At 28.5% G+C, this 19,615-nt stretch overlaps 1 protein-coding gene across 1 annotated transcript in view; it reads left to right on the forward strand.

The window, feature by feature from the left end:
• The window catches only part of LOC129965319 (periostin-like), a 46,726-nt gene extending 28,090 nt beyond the window's left edge, over positions 1–18,636 (forward strand). Inside the window, exons 11-20 of the mRNA XM_056079172.1 lie at positions 301–484; positions 1,907–1,996; positions 4,583–4,696; positions 5,047–5,148; positions 6,871–7,002; positions 10,616–10,848; positions 12,313–12,511; positions 14,215–14,316; positions 16,983–17,093; positions 18,398–18,636. Coding sequence (XP_055935147.1) covers positions 301–484; positions 1,907–1,996; positions 4,583–4,696; positions 5,047–5,148; positions 6,871–7,002; positions 10,616–10,848; positions 12,313–12,511; positions 14,215–14,316; positions 16,983–17,093; positions 18,398–18,492 — 1,362 coding nt within the window. The 3' untranslated portion in view covers positions 18,493–18,636. The remainder of the gene's footprint in view (positions 1–300; positions 485–1,906; positions 1,997–4,582; positions 4,697–5,046; positions 5,149–6,870; positions 7,003–10,615; positions 10,849–12,312; positions 12,512–14,214; positions 14,317–16,982; positions 17,094–18,397) is intronic.
• Positions 18,637–19,615: the final 979 nt, after the last annotated feature.

A 19,615-nucleotide genomic window follows, 5' to 3' on the forward strand; every position in this document is an offset into this window, starting at 1 on the left:
TAAAGAAGCAGTATAGTTACTACAAACAATGGACGAATGAATTTTATGCCATTTTTTGCATAGCAGATGTTTAGCAGATTTTATTAGAGGAAGTAGATCTTCTGTAAGATAATTTTCAGTCACATTTATATATCAGTTAACTTATTAGGATAGAATCCCTCAATGATATTATATTTTTAGTGTGTTAATCTTTTAATTGATAAATTCATTTTATATTTCTGAATTTTAACGTTAACGTGAATAACGTTAATGAAAGCTTTAATCTTGGATTTTTTTTTACATTCACCACATTTTTTTCAGTCTCTGACTGTTGGTGGTGCTCGGGTCCTATCTGTTCGTCAAGCCGCTGATGGGCTGGTGTTAGTCACGGACAAAGTCACTTTTCCACCACCTTCTCGTACTGTAGTAGACGCCCTTAGCCCATTCCCGAAGCTTACAGATTTTGTTAAAAATCGCATCCAGGTTCAAGATTCTCTTGCTACAGGTAATGAACTTTTTTAGTATATTTTTTTAGAGATGTTCATTGACTTCTGAATAAATTGAAGAATTCATAAAATGTTTGCAGAGATGTTTCGAATTTTCTTTTTTTTATTACTTATGCAGTGACGCTGATGTATTTTGTGTATCTTAAATTTTTAAAAAACTGAAAAAAAATCTTAAAATCTTAATATTTTTATGCCAAATTTCTTTCTGTTCCAAAGGCAAACTTTCTTACAGAAAGTTTTATTATTTTTGTGTTCAATAATATTTATGATGAAGAAACTCCGACCATTCCATAGAAGTAATCTTGATAGCACGTCGTAAACACCAAAGCTTTTCCTTTAACTTACAATGTTATGCAGAAAGAATTAGTTTATTTTATTTATATTTCTGTAAATTTCGTAATTTTGAATTTTTTAAAGATTGAATCATATCTTCGAGTATAACTTCTATTTCAAAAATATTTATATTAAATAAGATTTTAAATTATAAATGTTTGAGATATTTTAGAAGGAAAAATTAAGAAAACATTAACAGTTTATATCCGATACTAACACTCTATTTCGAAATTTAACTTTTTAAATTGGTAAGTGCGTTTTTATAAAGGTTAATTAATGTTTAATTCTTGCAATTTATTGAAGCATTTTTAAAGTATGTAATCTATTGAGTGGTATACATAGTAAATTAAATTGTTATGTTTGCCTCTGTTAATTATAAATTATCGAAATTACAAAATGAATTTCTATAATGGATTGCACCCAAACATGTATATTCCCAAAATAGATTTAACTTCTGAAATATATCAAATATACGCATTAAAAGTGTACTTTGTTTCATTTCATGCATTTATTTCTTATATTCATTAATTCTATAGATATTTTTTCTTAAAGTCACAAATTCGTGAAATAAACAATTGCTACGGTTGAAAAACAGTTTTTTGTGATAATAATTTTACAAAACCTCAGAAATAATGCATTAAATAATAGCCAGAATTAAAAGAAAAACAATAAATTTCCTGAAGCGATGTTTTTCTTTCCTTCATCGCGATAATGAAAGTTACGTTGAAAAATAAACAAGCGTTGTGACCTTCTATTGTGAAAAATTATTTAATATTTATAGAAAATTATCAGGAGGTAATTTCTTTGTTCCTTTTTCCGTAGAAAAGATAAAAGGTCAGTGTTGGAATAAATTACGTCTGGAGGTTTCACTATTCATATTTATCCATGTTATCCTATCAGTATTTTGCATACATAAATATTTTTAAATATATATTTTTTGTATGAACAATTTTAGAAGAATTCTCTCTAGTAAGGTAAAAATTAAAACAACTAAAAAAAAAAAAATAAGAAAAGAAAGTATGTTTGCAATTATTCCGTACATTTTTTGGTTAGGTGGTTTCATTAGATGATACTGATTTTTTTTCCAGATGGTTCTGTGTATACAATATTTGCTCCAACAGATAAAGCTCTGTCAGTACTTTCGCCCTCTCAGCTCACAGACAAAAATTTTATATCAGGTGAGCACTATTGCTTTATTTACATTATTTACATTAACTTCTTGTGTACAGCCAACCCCCCTATCCCTGTGAATGAAGCAGTATCGACAGGATTTGTTGTGGTCGCCAGCTGTCTTTATCACAACCATCCATAAAACCGGCCAATTCGCCGAACTGATATCTTCTTCGGAGCGGTTGTCCCCCAGCCACTAAGTGGTCAATCTCTGACCTTCCTCCTTATCTTTCCGTGCATCTATCATCCTAATAAAGGAGGGGAAAGAAAATCTCCTCAAGATTTTTAATATTTCACCAAATTCTCGTTCCACAACAAAAGAAAGGAAAACACTAAAACTTTCAAATAGTTTGTAAAAAAAAAAAAAACCACTCAGTTTTTAATTTTATGTCTTTCAGAGTTTTAAGATTTTTTCGCGCTATCAGTATTATACATAAATCATCATTTTCAGCTTTCAGATTGTTTCTTAATTCCGTTTTCATTCGTTTAAATAATGATAAACAGTTTCAATTTCTCCACAGATGCATTTATTGTCCCGCATTCTTCCAAATCTTTGGGAGTATGTGGGAAATCTCCCATGTCCTCATATTATGAATTAACATTGGATGGTATTTTCTAATTTTTGTTTCTGAATTAAAAATAAAGTCATAAATTTCTCTTCCTTTTTTTAGCCATACCATCCGTCAAACATTTGTTCTTCTCTTAATTCCTATTTTAAGATACCATTAAATTTGGAGACGATTATATCATTTACACTAAGTCTAGAGAAACTAAAAATCTATCTTTTTTTACCATTAATAAAATGAAAAAAATATTAATAGTTTTTCAATAATATGTCCGTCTTCTCCCATTTAGATCATCTTTGAAAAAATTATGCCATTTTGAAGAAACTGAATACACAAAGTGGCAGATTTTTGACTAGGCAGTTACTTAGTAAGAAATCCCCATTTTCTGTGGATGGTCGCAGATAGATCAATTCAAAAAAATGTCATTAATCAATTAATCAACTGGCTTAGCCGGAAAAAAATTGTAAATGATATCTATGAATTTTAAAATTGAGTTAGAGAAATGAGTTGCCGAGAAAATGATAATCCTTTTATTTTGTGAGCATAATTGTTCAAATTCCAATCCGTTATATTTTGCTTATTCAATTTTTAAAGTTTATATAAACATCGAGCTATTTTTTAAATAATATTGTGTACGAATTTAAATGCTGAACAGTTATGAATTATGATAAATAACTGAAAATTTACACATTTTCACAAAATTGCTAAAATAAATCATTAATATGTTAAATAAGCTTAAAATGTATTGATATGTGGAGAAAAATTGGTCAGTTTATAAAAGAGGGTTGGGGTCTCATAGATGCATTGTCTAGAGCCTCAAAGTGTTCAAATCCGCCACATCATACATACAAAGAAAGGATTGCTTCTATAATAATTATATTAATATAGCCAGTTATTTTTTTCCTACATTCATTAAATAGTTTTATGATACTTTGGTCTGGTTCGGCTAATCTTTATTTATGGAAATGTGAAGGGGTTTTATATAGAATCAAGATAGTTTATCTATTATTGGTCAAAAATTATTTCAGGTCTTATTCTCATACTTTCTTCGATAATTGTTATAATTTGTTATTAACTCCTGAATTCTATTATTTAGTTAGTTTTACGGTAAATAAAACTTATATTTACTATTATGGTAGATATTATTCATATAAATTGTGTACAAAATGATTTTTTGTTTATGATATTTAGAATATTTATTGCAAATTACACTCTCGGTTGTATATAAAGTATAGTCAACCATCTAACTCTCCGACCCGCCCTAAGGCACACGGATTTAAACCATAAAACTGAATGACCGGACCGCCGCAACAGCAATTGGCGGGAACTGTGGTTGAGTCCTAAGGGCCGTCACCGGCCACGGTACAACCCTCCCCGAAGGAAGTACGTCCCGTCATCGATGGGAGGAGTCAGATCCCCTACCTGTTAGTGTGCCCTCCAGTGTGGCGAGATCCAACCACCATACCGGAAGCATCTCATCCTCATTTCGAGGTGCCCCCCCCGGAGGTCTGTATATAAAGTATAAGATAATTCGTAAAATTGAGTCCAAAAAATGTTAACAAAAATTTTGCATTCATAAAGTTTATATACCACAAAAAAATATGCATAGCAAATAATTAAGTATTACACTGTACTGCCCAATAAAATAAGAAAAATTCTCCTTGAAACACGTGTAGAAAACAAACATTCTTGGAGAACTACACATTCGTCATATATTCTACAAATTACTGAGCATTCTGAATCTTAAATTATTCAGCCGATTTTGAGGTAGATTGTCCTACTCTTGGATTAGTATTCTCTGAGGCTCTGAAATGGGCTTGTGATGGACGATGTATTGGAGCTGTCTCCTGAGTGTGTTCTCTATGCATTTAACTGAGTTCAAATCGAGGGAAAAGTCGGTCTTTCCAATCGAATTAAGCTTTTCTTTAAAAGCATTCTTCCATATGTATACAATAAATGTATTTTTATATATCTTGATATTGTAATGAATTATTCGCACTGTTAAATATTTTTCATTGCTGTTTTTAGATTTATTTTGGTCGCATGTTGTTCCTGGAGCTTATTACCGAAGTCGGCTGACTCCTGGACTCCGTTTGACAACAATCAGAGGGAATACTATTTTAATCCATCGATCACCATCAGGTAAGTACTCATTGCCAGAATGTTTCTTACTTTGAAATTTTTGATTGACAATGTTTTGAACGGATGTCATTTTATTCTAAAGATGTTTCGCATGAAAGGGAAAGGAATAAAGAAATTAAATTACTAGTTTAATATTTTTAATTTTAACATTTCAAATAATAAATGCGATGAAAATGAATTTTATGATCTTGTGGAAATGTTTTATTTCTTTGTATTATTTGATATATTAAATCAAATGAAAAATACTTCAGTTTAAGACATAAAGGATTAATATTGATATATATCGCCCCCTGCTTATATGAAATGTATCGAATGTTTATAAATATTTAATTTTTAAATTTGTTGTTCAGGTGAGCTGTTTGTTAACGAAAAACCTGTTATTGGCGAAGAAATTGTAGCTGGAAATGGAGTAATTCACCGCATCGATACTTTGCTCTTCTTCCCACGTGCCGGTAGGTATTTTTGTTGTAATTAATCACTCCATGCAAAATAAAAAGGCGAAATTTGCTACGTTTTTATGAAACACTTTATATTGGGCTCATTTCATATGTTATACAAATTATATAGATGCAATTTTTCCAGGATAATTTAAAGTAAAGTACCACTGTTATTAAAGTTTCAAAAAATAAATTTTAAAATTATAATTAAAATTTAAACGATTTTTAAGAAGAGTTGCAATTTTAATCCATAAATAAAAGTTTTGAAATTGGTATTATTAATGTCATTTATTTTGTCTTTATCATTTCTTTGTCATTTCTTGCTTTATTGATTTAATAAGAGATTGGAAACATAGCGGAATCATCGATTTCATTGTCCGTAAAGGCAGAAAATTTCCCGTCAGACATAGTAGGCGAATAAAGGGTTAAATTCAGTAATTTCATATAAATTAATTCCGTTCTTTTAAAAGTAAAGAAAGAGGCATTTTACTTTTAAAATTTTAATTAAATCTAGCAACAAAGAATGAAATTATTTGAAGCTAAAATTCTGATCAAGCGGTCACCATCCAATTATAGAACATAACCTGTACAAACTATTTTTTGTTTGATAGTATGAAAGTACAACCAGGAGTTTTCTTCAAATAAAATACCAAGTTTCATATTTAAAAAAGTATTTGCACTTAAATGAAGGCATACGGCTAAAGGAAATTTCTAAAAGTAAAAAATTTCGTGTTTTTTTTCCCCGATATATATATTCTATATATATATATCGGGGGAATATATATTCTATATATATATTCAGACTTAAAGTCTAATAGTACAAAATATGAGCTTGGTTGATGAAAGCAAATCTCAAAACAATAATACCTTTTAATTTAATTTTGAAAGGACTTCGAGGACGATTTCTATCCGTATATTTATATAAAATTACTAAGAATTAGTACTATGAGAAACTGAAATCAATTATACATATTCATATACACATGTTCGAAATACCACTAGCTTAGAAATGTTATTCTTAATTTATTGTCCATATTTTTTTATATATCTATTCTATTGACTTTTTCACACAATAACGTTCCACTGGCAAATGATCGCAAACTGATTCAATTCACAATTTTATTGCAATTTATTTATATTATAATCTGACATTGATTATTTAATAGTAATTAAATGTTTAATTGTTTTTACAAATTCTAAAAATGTTTCCGTGTCCAGAACATAAAAATCTTATTTTTGTTAGATCAACATAAATGGAAAAAAGATTCAAAAAAATCTTTAGGCATTCAAAAAATTGTGAAAAATATATAGATACGTAATTTAGCTCGTATATAAATAGCTTTCTGAACTCAAATTTGAGATAACGAACTAATGGTGATTTCAACAGACTTGAGAGTTATTTAGAATAACAGCAACAACATCATAGAAAGCCGATCTTCAAATATTGTAATTAATTTTAAGGATGAGTTTTATACAAAACAATGAATCAAAACAAGAAAAAAAGAAAATTATTATATTACGTTTTGTACAATCCAATTCCCACTTTTTATTTAATTATTTTTAACACGCTCTCTAGAAAAATGTTGATTTCGACATTTTCTAACGCTCCGAATGAAGGAATATGTTGTATGAAGGTGTTGTATATGTCCCTGTTGTATGAAAATTAATAAAATTCTCTATAAGTTAGTTAATAGTGATTCTTGATTGTTTAAACATATAATTTTTTAATAATTGCAGCTGTGACTGAACCTCCTGTCATGGGCCCCCAGGATGATAATGACTTAAGGCGTATAGCTAATGAATTTAATGCTACCTTGTTTATAGATTGGATGAAGAAAGCTGGCCTAGAGAATATTTTGCAAACAAAAGGTACGTAAATAAGTCTGAGTAAAATATAATAAAAACAGTATCCTTGCTCCATTTTTTTTGTTTTATTAATATTAAAATTACAAAATCTCTACAATTTTTATTAAATATTATTAAATTATTCTTCAGAATTGTTTTATAAGCACAGGTTTAGATAATTTCGAAAAGTGGAGTGTGAATCTAGAATATATTTTTAAAAAAAATACTTTTTTGGTTATATATTCTCACCTACATACTTAAATTCGAACAATTTAATTAAACGGAGTTTAGTTTAGATATTAAACAAATATTTATTTTGTTCTAAGGTTATAGAACATATGAATTGTTATTTTGGATTCCATTTTCATTAAACGCTTAAGAATAAATTTCTCCTAGTCCACAAAAAACATTTCTTGAAAATTATTATTTTTTGTTTTGATACTGATTTTTATTATTTTCACTTCTAATTCAGAAAATGGGATCCATTTTTCTTTCTCTTACGTAAGGCTTTTCCCTTAAAATGTTTTTGTATTAAGAAGGGAATAAATTAAAATGACATCTTTATTTTTTCTTCTCATAAATACATACTTTACTCTGCTGTCTTTGCTCTATAATATTTTCTGTAATTATGAAAAGCTTTACGAATCCCTTTAATAAAATTTTCTCTTTTTACACAAAAAATCTTTTTTCACTTTTTTTCCTGATTGGCAAACGTTTCCATGAGACATGAATCATCGTTACAATAAACGAATCCCTTTTTTTTTTTGAAAGAAGAAAGAGAAATTTTTTCTTCCGTTTGCTGACCCCCCCCCCTCCTCCCAAATAAAAAGAATGTACTTGATGACAACAAGTATTTTTCTGTAATATGAAATCTAAAATTAGAGTTTATTATTCCTTAGGAATATTTATTATGTGTATAAAGACTACTCTGACTCTTCTTTGTTAAAAGAAGATTCTTGATTGTTATAAATTTTTTAAATATTTTTTCTGGGAAGAAAAAAGTTTAGTTGTTTAAAAGCTATCCAGTTATCAAGCCATTTTTGATATCTACATGGGAATTTTACCTTTCTCCAGAAAGTAAATTTTACATGGAGTAAGCAAATAGAAAGCTAAAGGAGTAATTCTAAGTTTTATTTTACAAATTTGGCAACATTTGATCAAATTGTATTTGGAAAGCACCTCTTTTATGTCTCACCATATTCTGGACATTTTTCTCTCAAAGCTTCATTCCAATTGATCAGCTATTATTGGTATCGTTCATCACTGACGATTTCATCAAGTAATGTTTCCAAGTCTGCATTTTGGATTTTGTGGATTATTTGTCATGGTCTTTGTCATGCACATTGAAATTATCATTTTCAAATCACCACTTTTTGCAAATTGTATTCGATGGGGCATTTGTACCATAAACGCTATACCACAACCGAAATGTTTCTGCTGCAGTATTATTATTTATTTTTTTCATTTACAATGAAATAATGTAGCATAAATTCTCAAAAATACTGTTCACTTGGTTTCAAACGCGGCATGTTAAGTTAAAATCTATTTTTTAAATATTAATTTCACAAAAAGCTGCAATTTTTAAAGGTTGTTAAACTTTACAAGCATTCCTTTTCGAATTTACATGCAAGTAGCCAGTACTACTAACGTCATCTATTAGAAGTTTGCGTAGTCATATTTATATCTCTGATAATTCTCGGTCTATTTTATTTGAATCAGATTTGGTAAAAAAATTTAGACTCATTACTGTCAAAGATTTATGTATGATCCTTACATCTGTGTATATGTATGACCGTTACTTTCGCATACATACACTGTTTCGAAATTATCGAAATATTTTCTGATATATTTTGAATATGGTTAGAACAGGTAAGAAGATTCATGCTTACAAAGCGTCTGGCAGATGGAAAATTAAGATAAAACATCACCTTTTTTGCGCTTTAGACTGAAACCTTTTACGTTACTTGTACGAATATAGCAGTCATATTAAATGATATTTAAATCATTTACACTAAACCAAAATAATGGGGGGGGGGGGTTTCGTATGCGTAGTACAAAGAAAATATGGTATTCATCAAAAAATTCGAATTCCAGATTTTGAAGAATCCCCACATTTTAGACATCCGAAAAAAAAAAAACATTTAAAAAATGCTCGTCTGTCTGTCTGTGACAAAGATAACTCAAAAACGTTGTGAGCTAGATGGTTGAAATTCGGTAGACGGTTACCCAATTTTCAGATTTCTATCAATAGAAAGTATTTTTTAGAATTATACTTTCACATAAAACATAAGGTATTCGTTATCTATACACACAAAGTGATGAAGTCGTTCCGGTTATTGAAGTTGACGTCGTGTTAAGGTTTTATTTTGCAAAGTCTCTCGAAATTTGAGAGTGGAAGGGTGGCGGTGTGGTGGAGCGTATTTAAATTCTGTAAGTTTTAAAATAAAATAAAAAAAATCGAAATTTTGCAGTGGTTTTAAACTGAGATATTCCTTTGTGGTTTTTCTACAAAGAGAATGCACTGTGAAGAAGTATTTTTGAGATTTCACTCAAAAACGATAGGTGGCTATGACATATTTAGGAGTCATGAGTTTTTAAATGAAGTAAAACTCGGCGAAATCGCTGCAACGATTGGGGATAGGGAACTGATTTTTTTTATATTCCTAATTATTTTTAAATATATAGATATATAGAACCTAATCAATCTTTTTATATAAGAATTATCTATAAAAGACGATAACGCTCCTTTGTTATGTAGTTAACTAACAACTTTTTCTTTCGTTCTTTTTTTTACGTGTGAGAATAATGAAAGTGAGCACAGTTTTGAATGTGAGAATAGTAGAAAATGTTTATGAATGTGAGTACAGTTTTTTCATTTTCTTCGATTCAGTGTTTTTTTTACCTTGTGTTTTGCACTGATTTTTTTCTGTTAATAGATCACCATTTATTTCTATCCTATTTAAATGCTTATTTTTATTTGAGTGTTCCTGAACATTAAGCAATCATGAGATCACAAACTTCGCATTTTATTTATATTTTTTTTTTATGCTGGGTTGCAACAAAAGTTAATAAGCTGAAGACTCTTTATATTTTTTCCAGCATTTATTTTTATTTTGTGTTTGTCATTGTATTTCCGCGGAAACGAGGATTCCAGTGTTTTCGGAATCGAAATGTACCACTCCAGATCAATTAATTTTTCATTTGTATTAATTTATTAATTTTAATGTTCATTTATTCATACATATTTTACTTCTCGGTGTTTATATTTTCACAGAATTTATTGTTTTATGAAGTTCACCTTGTTTTGTTCGAAGTCTGTTTCATGTCTGATTTTTTTAAGATTCGTGAACATTATGGGTAGAGAAGATCCAACTGAAGGAAAAAATGTTTTAATGTTAATACGCAATTACATCTAAAGTGTACTGCAAAGACTATTTTTTTTTTATTTCATAAGCACTCTGCCCATGTGTATCAGATTTTTTATGATACTTCGTTAGTTGATCTGTGACAATCAAATCTCGATTAAAGGATAATAGTCCTTCTAGGAGGGCTCATCTTCTAGTTAAACAAGAACAAGGAATACAGCATAATTTGTTTTGTTCACATTTATTCACAAACTTTGTCGAATTTCTTTCAGCTTTACAAAGCAGTGGATGCACCTTGTTTTTACCAACGAATCACGGTCTGAACAACATGTCCCCAACGCTTCGTTCAATCACTGTCGGAGATCCTCAAAGACTGAGGAAGTTCATCCGCTTCCACATCAGTCCACAGGTGCTCAGTTGGAACTCAGTCTATGACAATTCGTTCATGCCCACATTACTGCCCTCGAAAAGAATAAGATGCAACATATATGCAAAGGGAAGAATGGTAAATTTTTTTTGTACATTGAATTTATGCATTTCTATATCAACCCGTTGTGTCTTGTTTTTGTGTCTGTTGTTGTGGAAAAATTTATTTCGGTAGATATATATTGAAAAGTACAGCAGAATAGCAATGCTTTATTCAACATGAACGAATACGCAGTAGTAGAATACTTCCTTCCGAAGCATAGTTTGAAATAAACAGCTGCACATGATCAGCAAATCATTTTTACACAACCGCAAAAATAGAATGCACTCAGACAGTAATCGTTGATGATCATCATCCAGACTTCGCTCAATTATTCTCGCTACGTTTGGCTACTCGCTACTGAAATGACTCAACTTTCTATAGATCCCGTGACAGGCCATAGAATTTTCTCAAACAAACTTCAGATCTGAAGTCCTAATAGAGTTTCTACCCAGATTCTTGAATATTCCAGATCTCTCATTTCTGCTGTCAAAGTCGCATAATTTCTAGCCAAATTCAAAGTTTACCAGCAATAGATTTCGTTGATGCAACGAAATCTATTGTCGCTTATTTTATTAAATCTCTTATTTTATTAAATATTCGCTTATTCACTTATTTTATTAAATATTTGATCTCTTTTTTTTGTATTGTTAAGAGCAAGGAAGAAAAAATAAACGAAATAGGAGTAAGACTATTAAAATAAAATGGCTTAAGTGTGTTAGACAATTTTAAACTTAAGAATACTTTAATGAGTGAATCATGAGCACTAAATTATGCATTAGAGGTTTAATTAAAATTTTACAACATTATTTTCGAACCACCTAATTTGAGGATGAACTTCATAATGTTGAAGCACTGTAACACGTTGAGGGGATAACCGAACTTCCAAATTTCTACACCACATCAGCGGGAGAGAGGTTGATTCCCCTATATTTAAAATGTGCCAAGCTCACAGAAACGACACATTCATTAAAATATAACTAAAATCTGTGACTTCCAGATTTTGAACCCAAAGTCTTAAATCAGACACCATTCTGACTCGATTTACCCAAGTATATTTTAAGGTCTTAGGTCAAAGGGCAAAACAATACGCATTGCACTAAGGTGACCCACTGGTTCAGTCCCCAGAACAGGATTTACCAAGCTATTTGAAAAAGTTTATAAACGTTGTCCCCAATATCGGCAGTAATTAAAATGCCCTGATCTGAGTCCCACAGCACTCACGCTAGTGAACCGTAATTTTAAAGCAGACTTGCGTACACACGATCCATGTGATCCTCAGGATATATCATGGATTCATCATCCTTATTATTATTAAAATAGCATGTTTGTTGTAACGTTAGTTTAGAGTTTAATCTTGTATTTTATGTCTGTTATTTTTATTAGTAAAAATGTATATTCATCGAAATATTGTCATGGGAAATCATGTCTTTATCTCGAAACTTAAATAGTTACCTTCAAAGATATTGCAAAGTTTCTTAAAAATGCCGTTCTTTGTTTCAGCCTGGTAGTCTTACAGTGTCTGGTTGTCGAGTGACAGCCATCCGTCCCCTTTCACCGCAATCTAATGTGACAATCGCAGTAATCAATGAACCTATGGCTCCACCTGTGGGCGACTTACCTCTCACCATAGCTAAGACGCCCATGCTAAAGAATTTCACAAAAATTCTTAAAGTATCCGGATTGGACAATGTTCTCACAGGTGAGAATTTCATTTTAAATGCATATTTGGAGTCATTTCAATTATTCGAAAAAATCTAAAAAATAGCTATCATAAGATTCGAAACAATAATATATTCTATAGCCAAAAGGGTTCAGTGTTTCTTAAACTGAATGCTGTTACTAGTAGTAAGATAGGGGGTATAGTGTTGGAATAGTGAACAATTCAGACTCCCATTACTAAGGAAATTCTTAGTAAAAAAAATTCTTAAAATATCTAGCAAAGATAGTGTTTCAAAAGGTAAAGGTTTCATTTTGCAGTCCTATTTGGAAATGTTTTAATTATTTAAAAATGCCTCAGACCAAATATGAAGCTGTCAAATGAAAATTTGGAGCTGTCATTTATTCTGCCATTTTTTAGATCAGAGGTTCAAAAAGTAAAAGTTTGATTTTCGCAGTGGGTTTGGGTACTATATTGTTGGAATAGCGAAAGATTCCTCAGCTATTTTTTCTTATAACTATTTTAATATTCGGAAACAATTAATTTTATGAAAGTCACCTTGATTCAAAGGATTTAAACGAAAGTCTAGATAACCAGATATTCTTCATCCAATTTTAACTCATTAATATCTAGTTAAAACTGAGTAAAAAAAATTTCGACTTTTAAGTTTATCTTTACTTTGTATCAATCATTGACTAATGCAGCAGCATCCTATTAGTTTTTCAAGGAAAGGGAGAGAAAGAAATGTTTTTGACAAAATTGGAACTGAACCATTTATTTTCCATCCGGAAAGAGATTGCGAATAAAAAAAATATTGCTTAAGATGTTTCAAGTCTGGCCAGATATTTACAAAATTTAGTTGCAAAGAGATTCTTTAAAATTATTGCTAACAACTAGCTATTATATAGCAAAAAATGAATTTAATTTTGAAAATCATGTTAAAAAGAATGTAAGTACATATTGATATACAATACGTTCTTGAATTATAATTATATTTTTTTCCCTGCACCAACGCTTAGGTAATAAATTTACGATTAATTTTTTAGGCCATAGAGCATCTCAATGTCAGTAAAAAAAAATTGTCTTATTATATACATAGTTTATATCCTGCTGAGTAAACACATCGAAGTCATTAAAACAATTAAAAATTACAAACATGAATATCAACAAAACATTTTTTATTTAGGTGCTAATTTTTGCCAATATTTCATTTTATTAAGCTATTGATATAAGATTGCATGTGTAACAAGAATGCATACACGGTTTTCAGGACAGTAATTTGTAAATGATATCGATATAGAAATTTAAAGAGATCGAAAAAATTATGCAAAAGTGGTTAAATCTAAATAGGAAGAAATATTTTCTGTTAAATAACTGTTGTGAAATGATTGATATTAATAATTTATCATTAATGTTAATATGTACGTGCCAAACATATGTTCATGAACATATATACATGTCATAGTTTATATCTCTCGATTTTATGAATATATTTGAAATATGGTAAGAATATTATAATATAGAATCTAAATTACACAAGTTAGTATTTTCATATCTTCACTTTCGATATTATGAAATGATTTAAGATTTTTTTTTGTCAATAGACTTTACAAAATAATCAAAGTTTCTCTTTCCCACCTTTCCGCTCTATTTCTGGAGAATTTTTTAAAAAAACTTATCATCATGTGTTTTGTTTCATTACTTAATAGATAAATAATACTGTTAAACATTTTCTAATTATTCAGATGAAGGTCCATACACTCTCTTTGCGCCTAATGCTTGCGCTTTTGCTGACATGGATTCTGAAGAATATCAACGACTGATCACTAATAGAAAACTGGCTATAGGTAAGTTCGCAAAGATGAAATTATTGAATTTTTTTCATGTAGGCAGACAAAGCTCAAAACCATAGATTTTCAAATTATTTTGTGGTTCAGAATAACTCTATTGCGTACAAATCATTCCAATTTAAAATAAATCTAAAATCTAAAATTAATTTAAAATAAATCTATTAAAAAATCTAAAATAACTGATTGGAAAGAAATTGTAATTTTAAATTACTTCGAAATGTATATAGTAATTCCCCACATTTTTATGTTGTTTAGTTAAAAAAATCGAAATAATATATCAAATATTTAAAAAATAACTTTTTCAAGTAATTTTATTTTAATATTAAGTTTTATTCTATATTTGGTAAATAATATAAAGTAGCAATCAGTAATTTTGAGAAGAAAATTATAATATTTTTTTTATTCGTCGTCATTGCTTCAGACATATTCATTGCAGATACATTTTAATAAATATTATAAAGTTACTTAAAAGTAGCAGAAAATATTAAATTGTAAAAAATAAATAATCGAAGCCTGAGGAATTAATGCTTATTTAAGAAATTTTATATGCTTATTTTATGTAAGAATTAAAGATCCATTAATTAACAAATCCATTTAATTAATTTTTATTACTTTATAAAATTTTGAGAGAAAATATCAAAATCAAGTTATCAAAATTAAATATTCATTAATAAGTTCGCACGCGCGGGTTAAAACACTAATTTTGGAAAAGCATTAAATAAATTTTTATTTATGCTAGATACTTTACATTTTATTTGATAACATTTTGTCATTTTCTTGCAATTTCATTATCCCAAATTCATATAATTTCATTTTTTAAAAATAAAAAACCAATAAATTAAGTTTAATAACTGAATGTCCGGGCTTTAAAATAGATGCAACATCTTCTCTCAACGAAATTCCAATAAGTTTTTACGAACCACTAGGACATGTCGTTTTACTATCATAGAAACTTAATTATTATTCCTAAAAATCTATCAGTTTAAGACATCTGCTTATGAATATTTTATCTAGTTTCAATAGTTTTTAGCAATACATATTGAAAGAAAGAAATATATACAATATGTTTGTAATTTCATCAAAAGTAATAGCTCAGTCCTACTTTAAAAAATGTCAAGATTTTTTTTTTTTTTTAGTTTATGCTGGTTTATTGCGTTATTTACAGGTTCTTTTTGAATTATATACAAACAATCCATTTGCCATTTATTGTAAAATAGGTCTTTGGGTGTGTAAATCATAAATATATACTTATACATCCTCCATTGATTTGATTTAATTAGTGTGCGTCGAGATTAGTTCCCCTTTCTAACCCCAGATGGCAGCGCATTCCCGTTGTCTTGAAAGTTATGTAGAAAAGATTTCTTGCTTGCTTGGTAGTCAAGAAAAATAAGCGAGTTTCTTGTGAAATTAGTAGTTTATGAAGAAAATAATTTTTATTGTCTTGAAGAAATATTCGTAACCGTGATATGGAATTGCTTATTGGAAATTGTTTAAATATAAGGAGTGGTTCGATGTGAATAAATGGATGAACTAGTCAAGAAAGCTGTTTTCTGATTTTTCTTGCGTAGAATCTTCTATTTTTTGTAAACAGGAGCACAGGGTATGTGCTCACGAACAGTGCAGAAATACTTTGTTAGGGAAATGTCTCCTATATTCGACAGAATTGAACACAAATTTGAAACTTGTTGAGCCTCTTAACTTTTACAAATGTTTGTAGATGGTTGAAATATGTACTTAGAACGATTCTCTATTCTCATGAACGAATTATGATGTTCCGAATACATTATGGCAATAATTTGGTCATAGCAATTATTATTGTAACAATAATCATGGCCATTTTTAAACCGAAATAGTCAATTGAATTGTTAGTCACCTTTTAGTGAAAATTCAAAGTAAAATCAATTTAATTAATTTCGGCGAGTGAGTTATACCAATAACTCATTGCCGCATTAACTCTTGAATTTAGAATCAGTACTCTTCCATGTACCTTTGTGTGATAATCAACAGTTTCCTTTGCGAAAGCAAAAGAACAATAAAATGATAAAATTGTCTTTTACTAACACGAAGTTAATATCAACACTCACAAACAGTTTTTATTAAAATGATTCTCAAATTCCCTCAAAAGTAAGATTAAAATCTAAAATCAAATGAAATAGGTTGTATGAGTGAAGGAAATAATCAAACAACCAACCAAATTATCAGTACTCGAAAACTGGAATTATTTTTTTACCATTTTAATATTTTATCTTAATTATTATTAAATTCTAAAATATTTATTATAATTATTTTTTTATTAAAATATACTATAAAAAGTCTATGATCAAGAATGTTTTACGATATTTATCTAAAATTTCTTTGTTTTATCAATATTGTTTTTATATTGTTTTATCAATTAAATATTCTTCCGTTTTGGATTGATATTTAAACATAGAATGAAGAATAGGATATTGAATACTTCTTATTAGATTTGAATTTCATATTTCTTGACAGCATATGCAAAGTCGTTTTTAAATTACTGATAAGTTATCGTTTATTACATTTTTATCAGCGTGGAAAAAACTTGTTTCTTTAACTCATATTTCACTTGAACTAAATTTCTTTTATTGTTAACGAATAGTATTTCCGAATTATGTAATTATTTTAGAAATGTTTTTGACTTTTAGAATTTGTGAAAAGATATTTGGTAAAAGGTTGTTATTATACCAACGGTCTTCAAGATGGTCAGACACTGCTTACAGAAGCGAACACATATCTTATTGTTCAAGTCACACCAGGTAAGATGAAAGTTTATTCCTCGAAAAAACATTTAACACATCTATGTTGATAAATGAATGTTATGGAAATCCTAAAATACTGTATAGATTTCTTTCAAAATTTATTTTTAGGAATTAAAAAGCATAAGGAAGGTTTAAGGGAAGAAATTGTAACTAACAAATTAACAAATAAAACAATTATCATTTATTAGATAAAAATCATATTTGAATTTTGTCAGAATTGATAATTTTGTCTTTATTGAAATCATTTCTGTTAAATTTAGAATACGTAGGTACTTTAAATACTTTACAGATACTTTTAATTTCTGTATCTATTAGCTAACGAATTGTACTCGCAATGTTTAATTAACATTCTTTCAGAATTATTGATAACTAATGGGGAAAATCTGGATTCAGCAGTTTTTATAAATTGTTCTGTATACAGTAATTTTTCGATGAGATTTAAAAACTGCCCAGTTCAATCGATTCATTTTAATTAGCTTCAAATAACAAGAACATTTTTTTTGCATTCTAATTCAAAATATGATGATAATATTAGCAAAATGACGATAGTTTCATATCAAGCAATAACTGATGTATTGGCTACTTTTCTATATTCTTAAACATTTTAAAATTCGTTGCACAACTACATAACTAGACAATGTTAATTTTCAAATATTAATATCCATTTTGAATTTGTCTTACTTAATAAATAAATTAAACAAGCATTATATGTATAAGCTATTAAGTAAAATAAATTTTCACACTGTTAAAATCATAATAAAAAGAGAAAATATTTAAAGAATCGAATGTCGAAAATTCGCATATTTGGTATGTATAGAAATATATTGCAAAAATCGAACAAGAATTAAATTTCTTTGTGAATTTAATAATAAGAATTTTATACCATAATAGGGGACACAAGTAGCATAATAGCATTTTAAAAGATTCTTAGGTTTTACTTTCTTAGGAAAAATAATGACATATAATCTTTCTATGATTTGATAATAAACAAGCTAATATTGCAATTTTTATCACGTGGTTTATTTTTATTTCAAAAATCTGTTGAAATGTTTCCGTGTATAAAACAGAAAAAGTAATTTAATAGATTCAAAGTATATTAAAAAAGTAGTTTATGTTTGCAATTTCATGTGTAATTTAAGTGTTAATTAAGTATAAGTGTGTGTTTTCTAAGTGTTAATTTAATAAAAATTATAGAAGTGTGCAGTTTAAATAAAATAATTATTGTTCTATTTTTGTTTTGATAAATTTCAGTATTATTTTACCTCAATATTTTAATATTAAATTCATACATTCTTTCGCAGATTGCATCATAATATCAGGATCCAAAGTGCTTTACGGCGATATGAGTACAACAAATGGAGTTCTTCATGTCATTGCTAGTCTCGTAACTTCATGATTTTCAAGCTCATTTCAATATTTATTTCAAACAAACTATTTAACAGAAAGTCTTGACTAAGACAGAAGAAGTTTGTGAAAAAAAAAAAGGATTGTTGAAAATACGTTGCAAATGAATAAAATGTATCCACGAAATGTGAAACCATTATTGATAGATTTTATAAATAATTTATTAGAAATGAAACAATAATTTTAGAAGGAATTGAAAAGAATATTTAATGCAGTTTATGCCTTAATTATATTTTGCAATACATTCTGTTGTCTCGTTATTTGTGAGACTATAGTTGAATATTCCCATATAAAAGTTAAATGAGATAGAAAGTATAATTCAGTTAGTCAAGTTAGGCCTTAGCAACTGGAAATCCTTAATACGAAATGACAAGGTACTGGTGTAATAAATTTAAAAAAATCAAATACAAAATACAATCGATAAATGATCAGAAGTGAGGGTATTATAATTATAGCAAAGAACTATAATAAAAAATATAGTCATTATAATAATATTTCAGTTAACTTTCACCTTCCGGATCAAAGTTGTGACGGATAACTGAGTAGGTACATAGCAGAAATGTCTTGCTACATAGGTGTGATTTCGCTGTTCACGTGGAACGAAAATGAAAATAAAATTCCACAAAAATGAATAATACATATAATATTTAATTTTATAAAAGATCTTTACAAGTGTAGTTTTGTACAGAAATATATTGTGATATTTTTAATCTAAATTATTTTAAAATAATCTATCATCTCCTTAGAGCTTTCTGTTTCGTGATATTCCTTACCAGACGCAAATCGGGGTATGTATTGCATTTGCTTTTTATATTTCAAGCCACTCGATGTATTTTGATAACATTGTTTTAATTTCTGAATAGATTTTTCGATATAGATGTAACTACTGTTTTTGAGGTTATTCCTCAGAATCTTAATTCAATAATATTTACACTAAAAACAATTTCATCATCTTTCAAAGTTTTAAAGCCTTCCTGCATTTTGTCGCTCTCCAAGCAATTTGATTCGTCCGCCAGCTTAATGTTGTTTAGATGAATAACGGATAATTAAAATTGACGATTGATTGAAAATTTATTGTTGTTTTGAAACAATAAATTATGAGATTGGTATTGAAT

This window comes from Argiope bruennichi, chromosome 1 (assembly GCF_947563725.1).
Source record: "Argiope bruennichi chromosome 1, qqArgBrue1.1, whole genome shotgun sequence".
Lineage (NCBI taxonomy): Eukaryota > Metazoa > Arthropoda > Arachnida > Araneae > Araneidae > Argiope > Argiope bruennichi.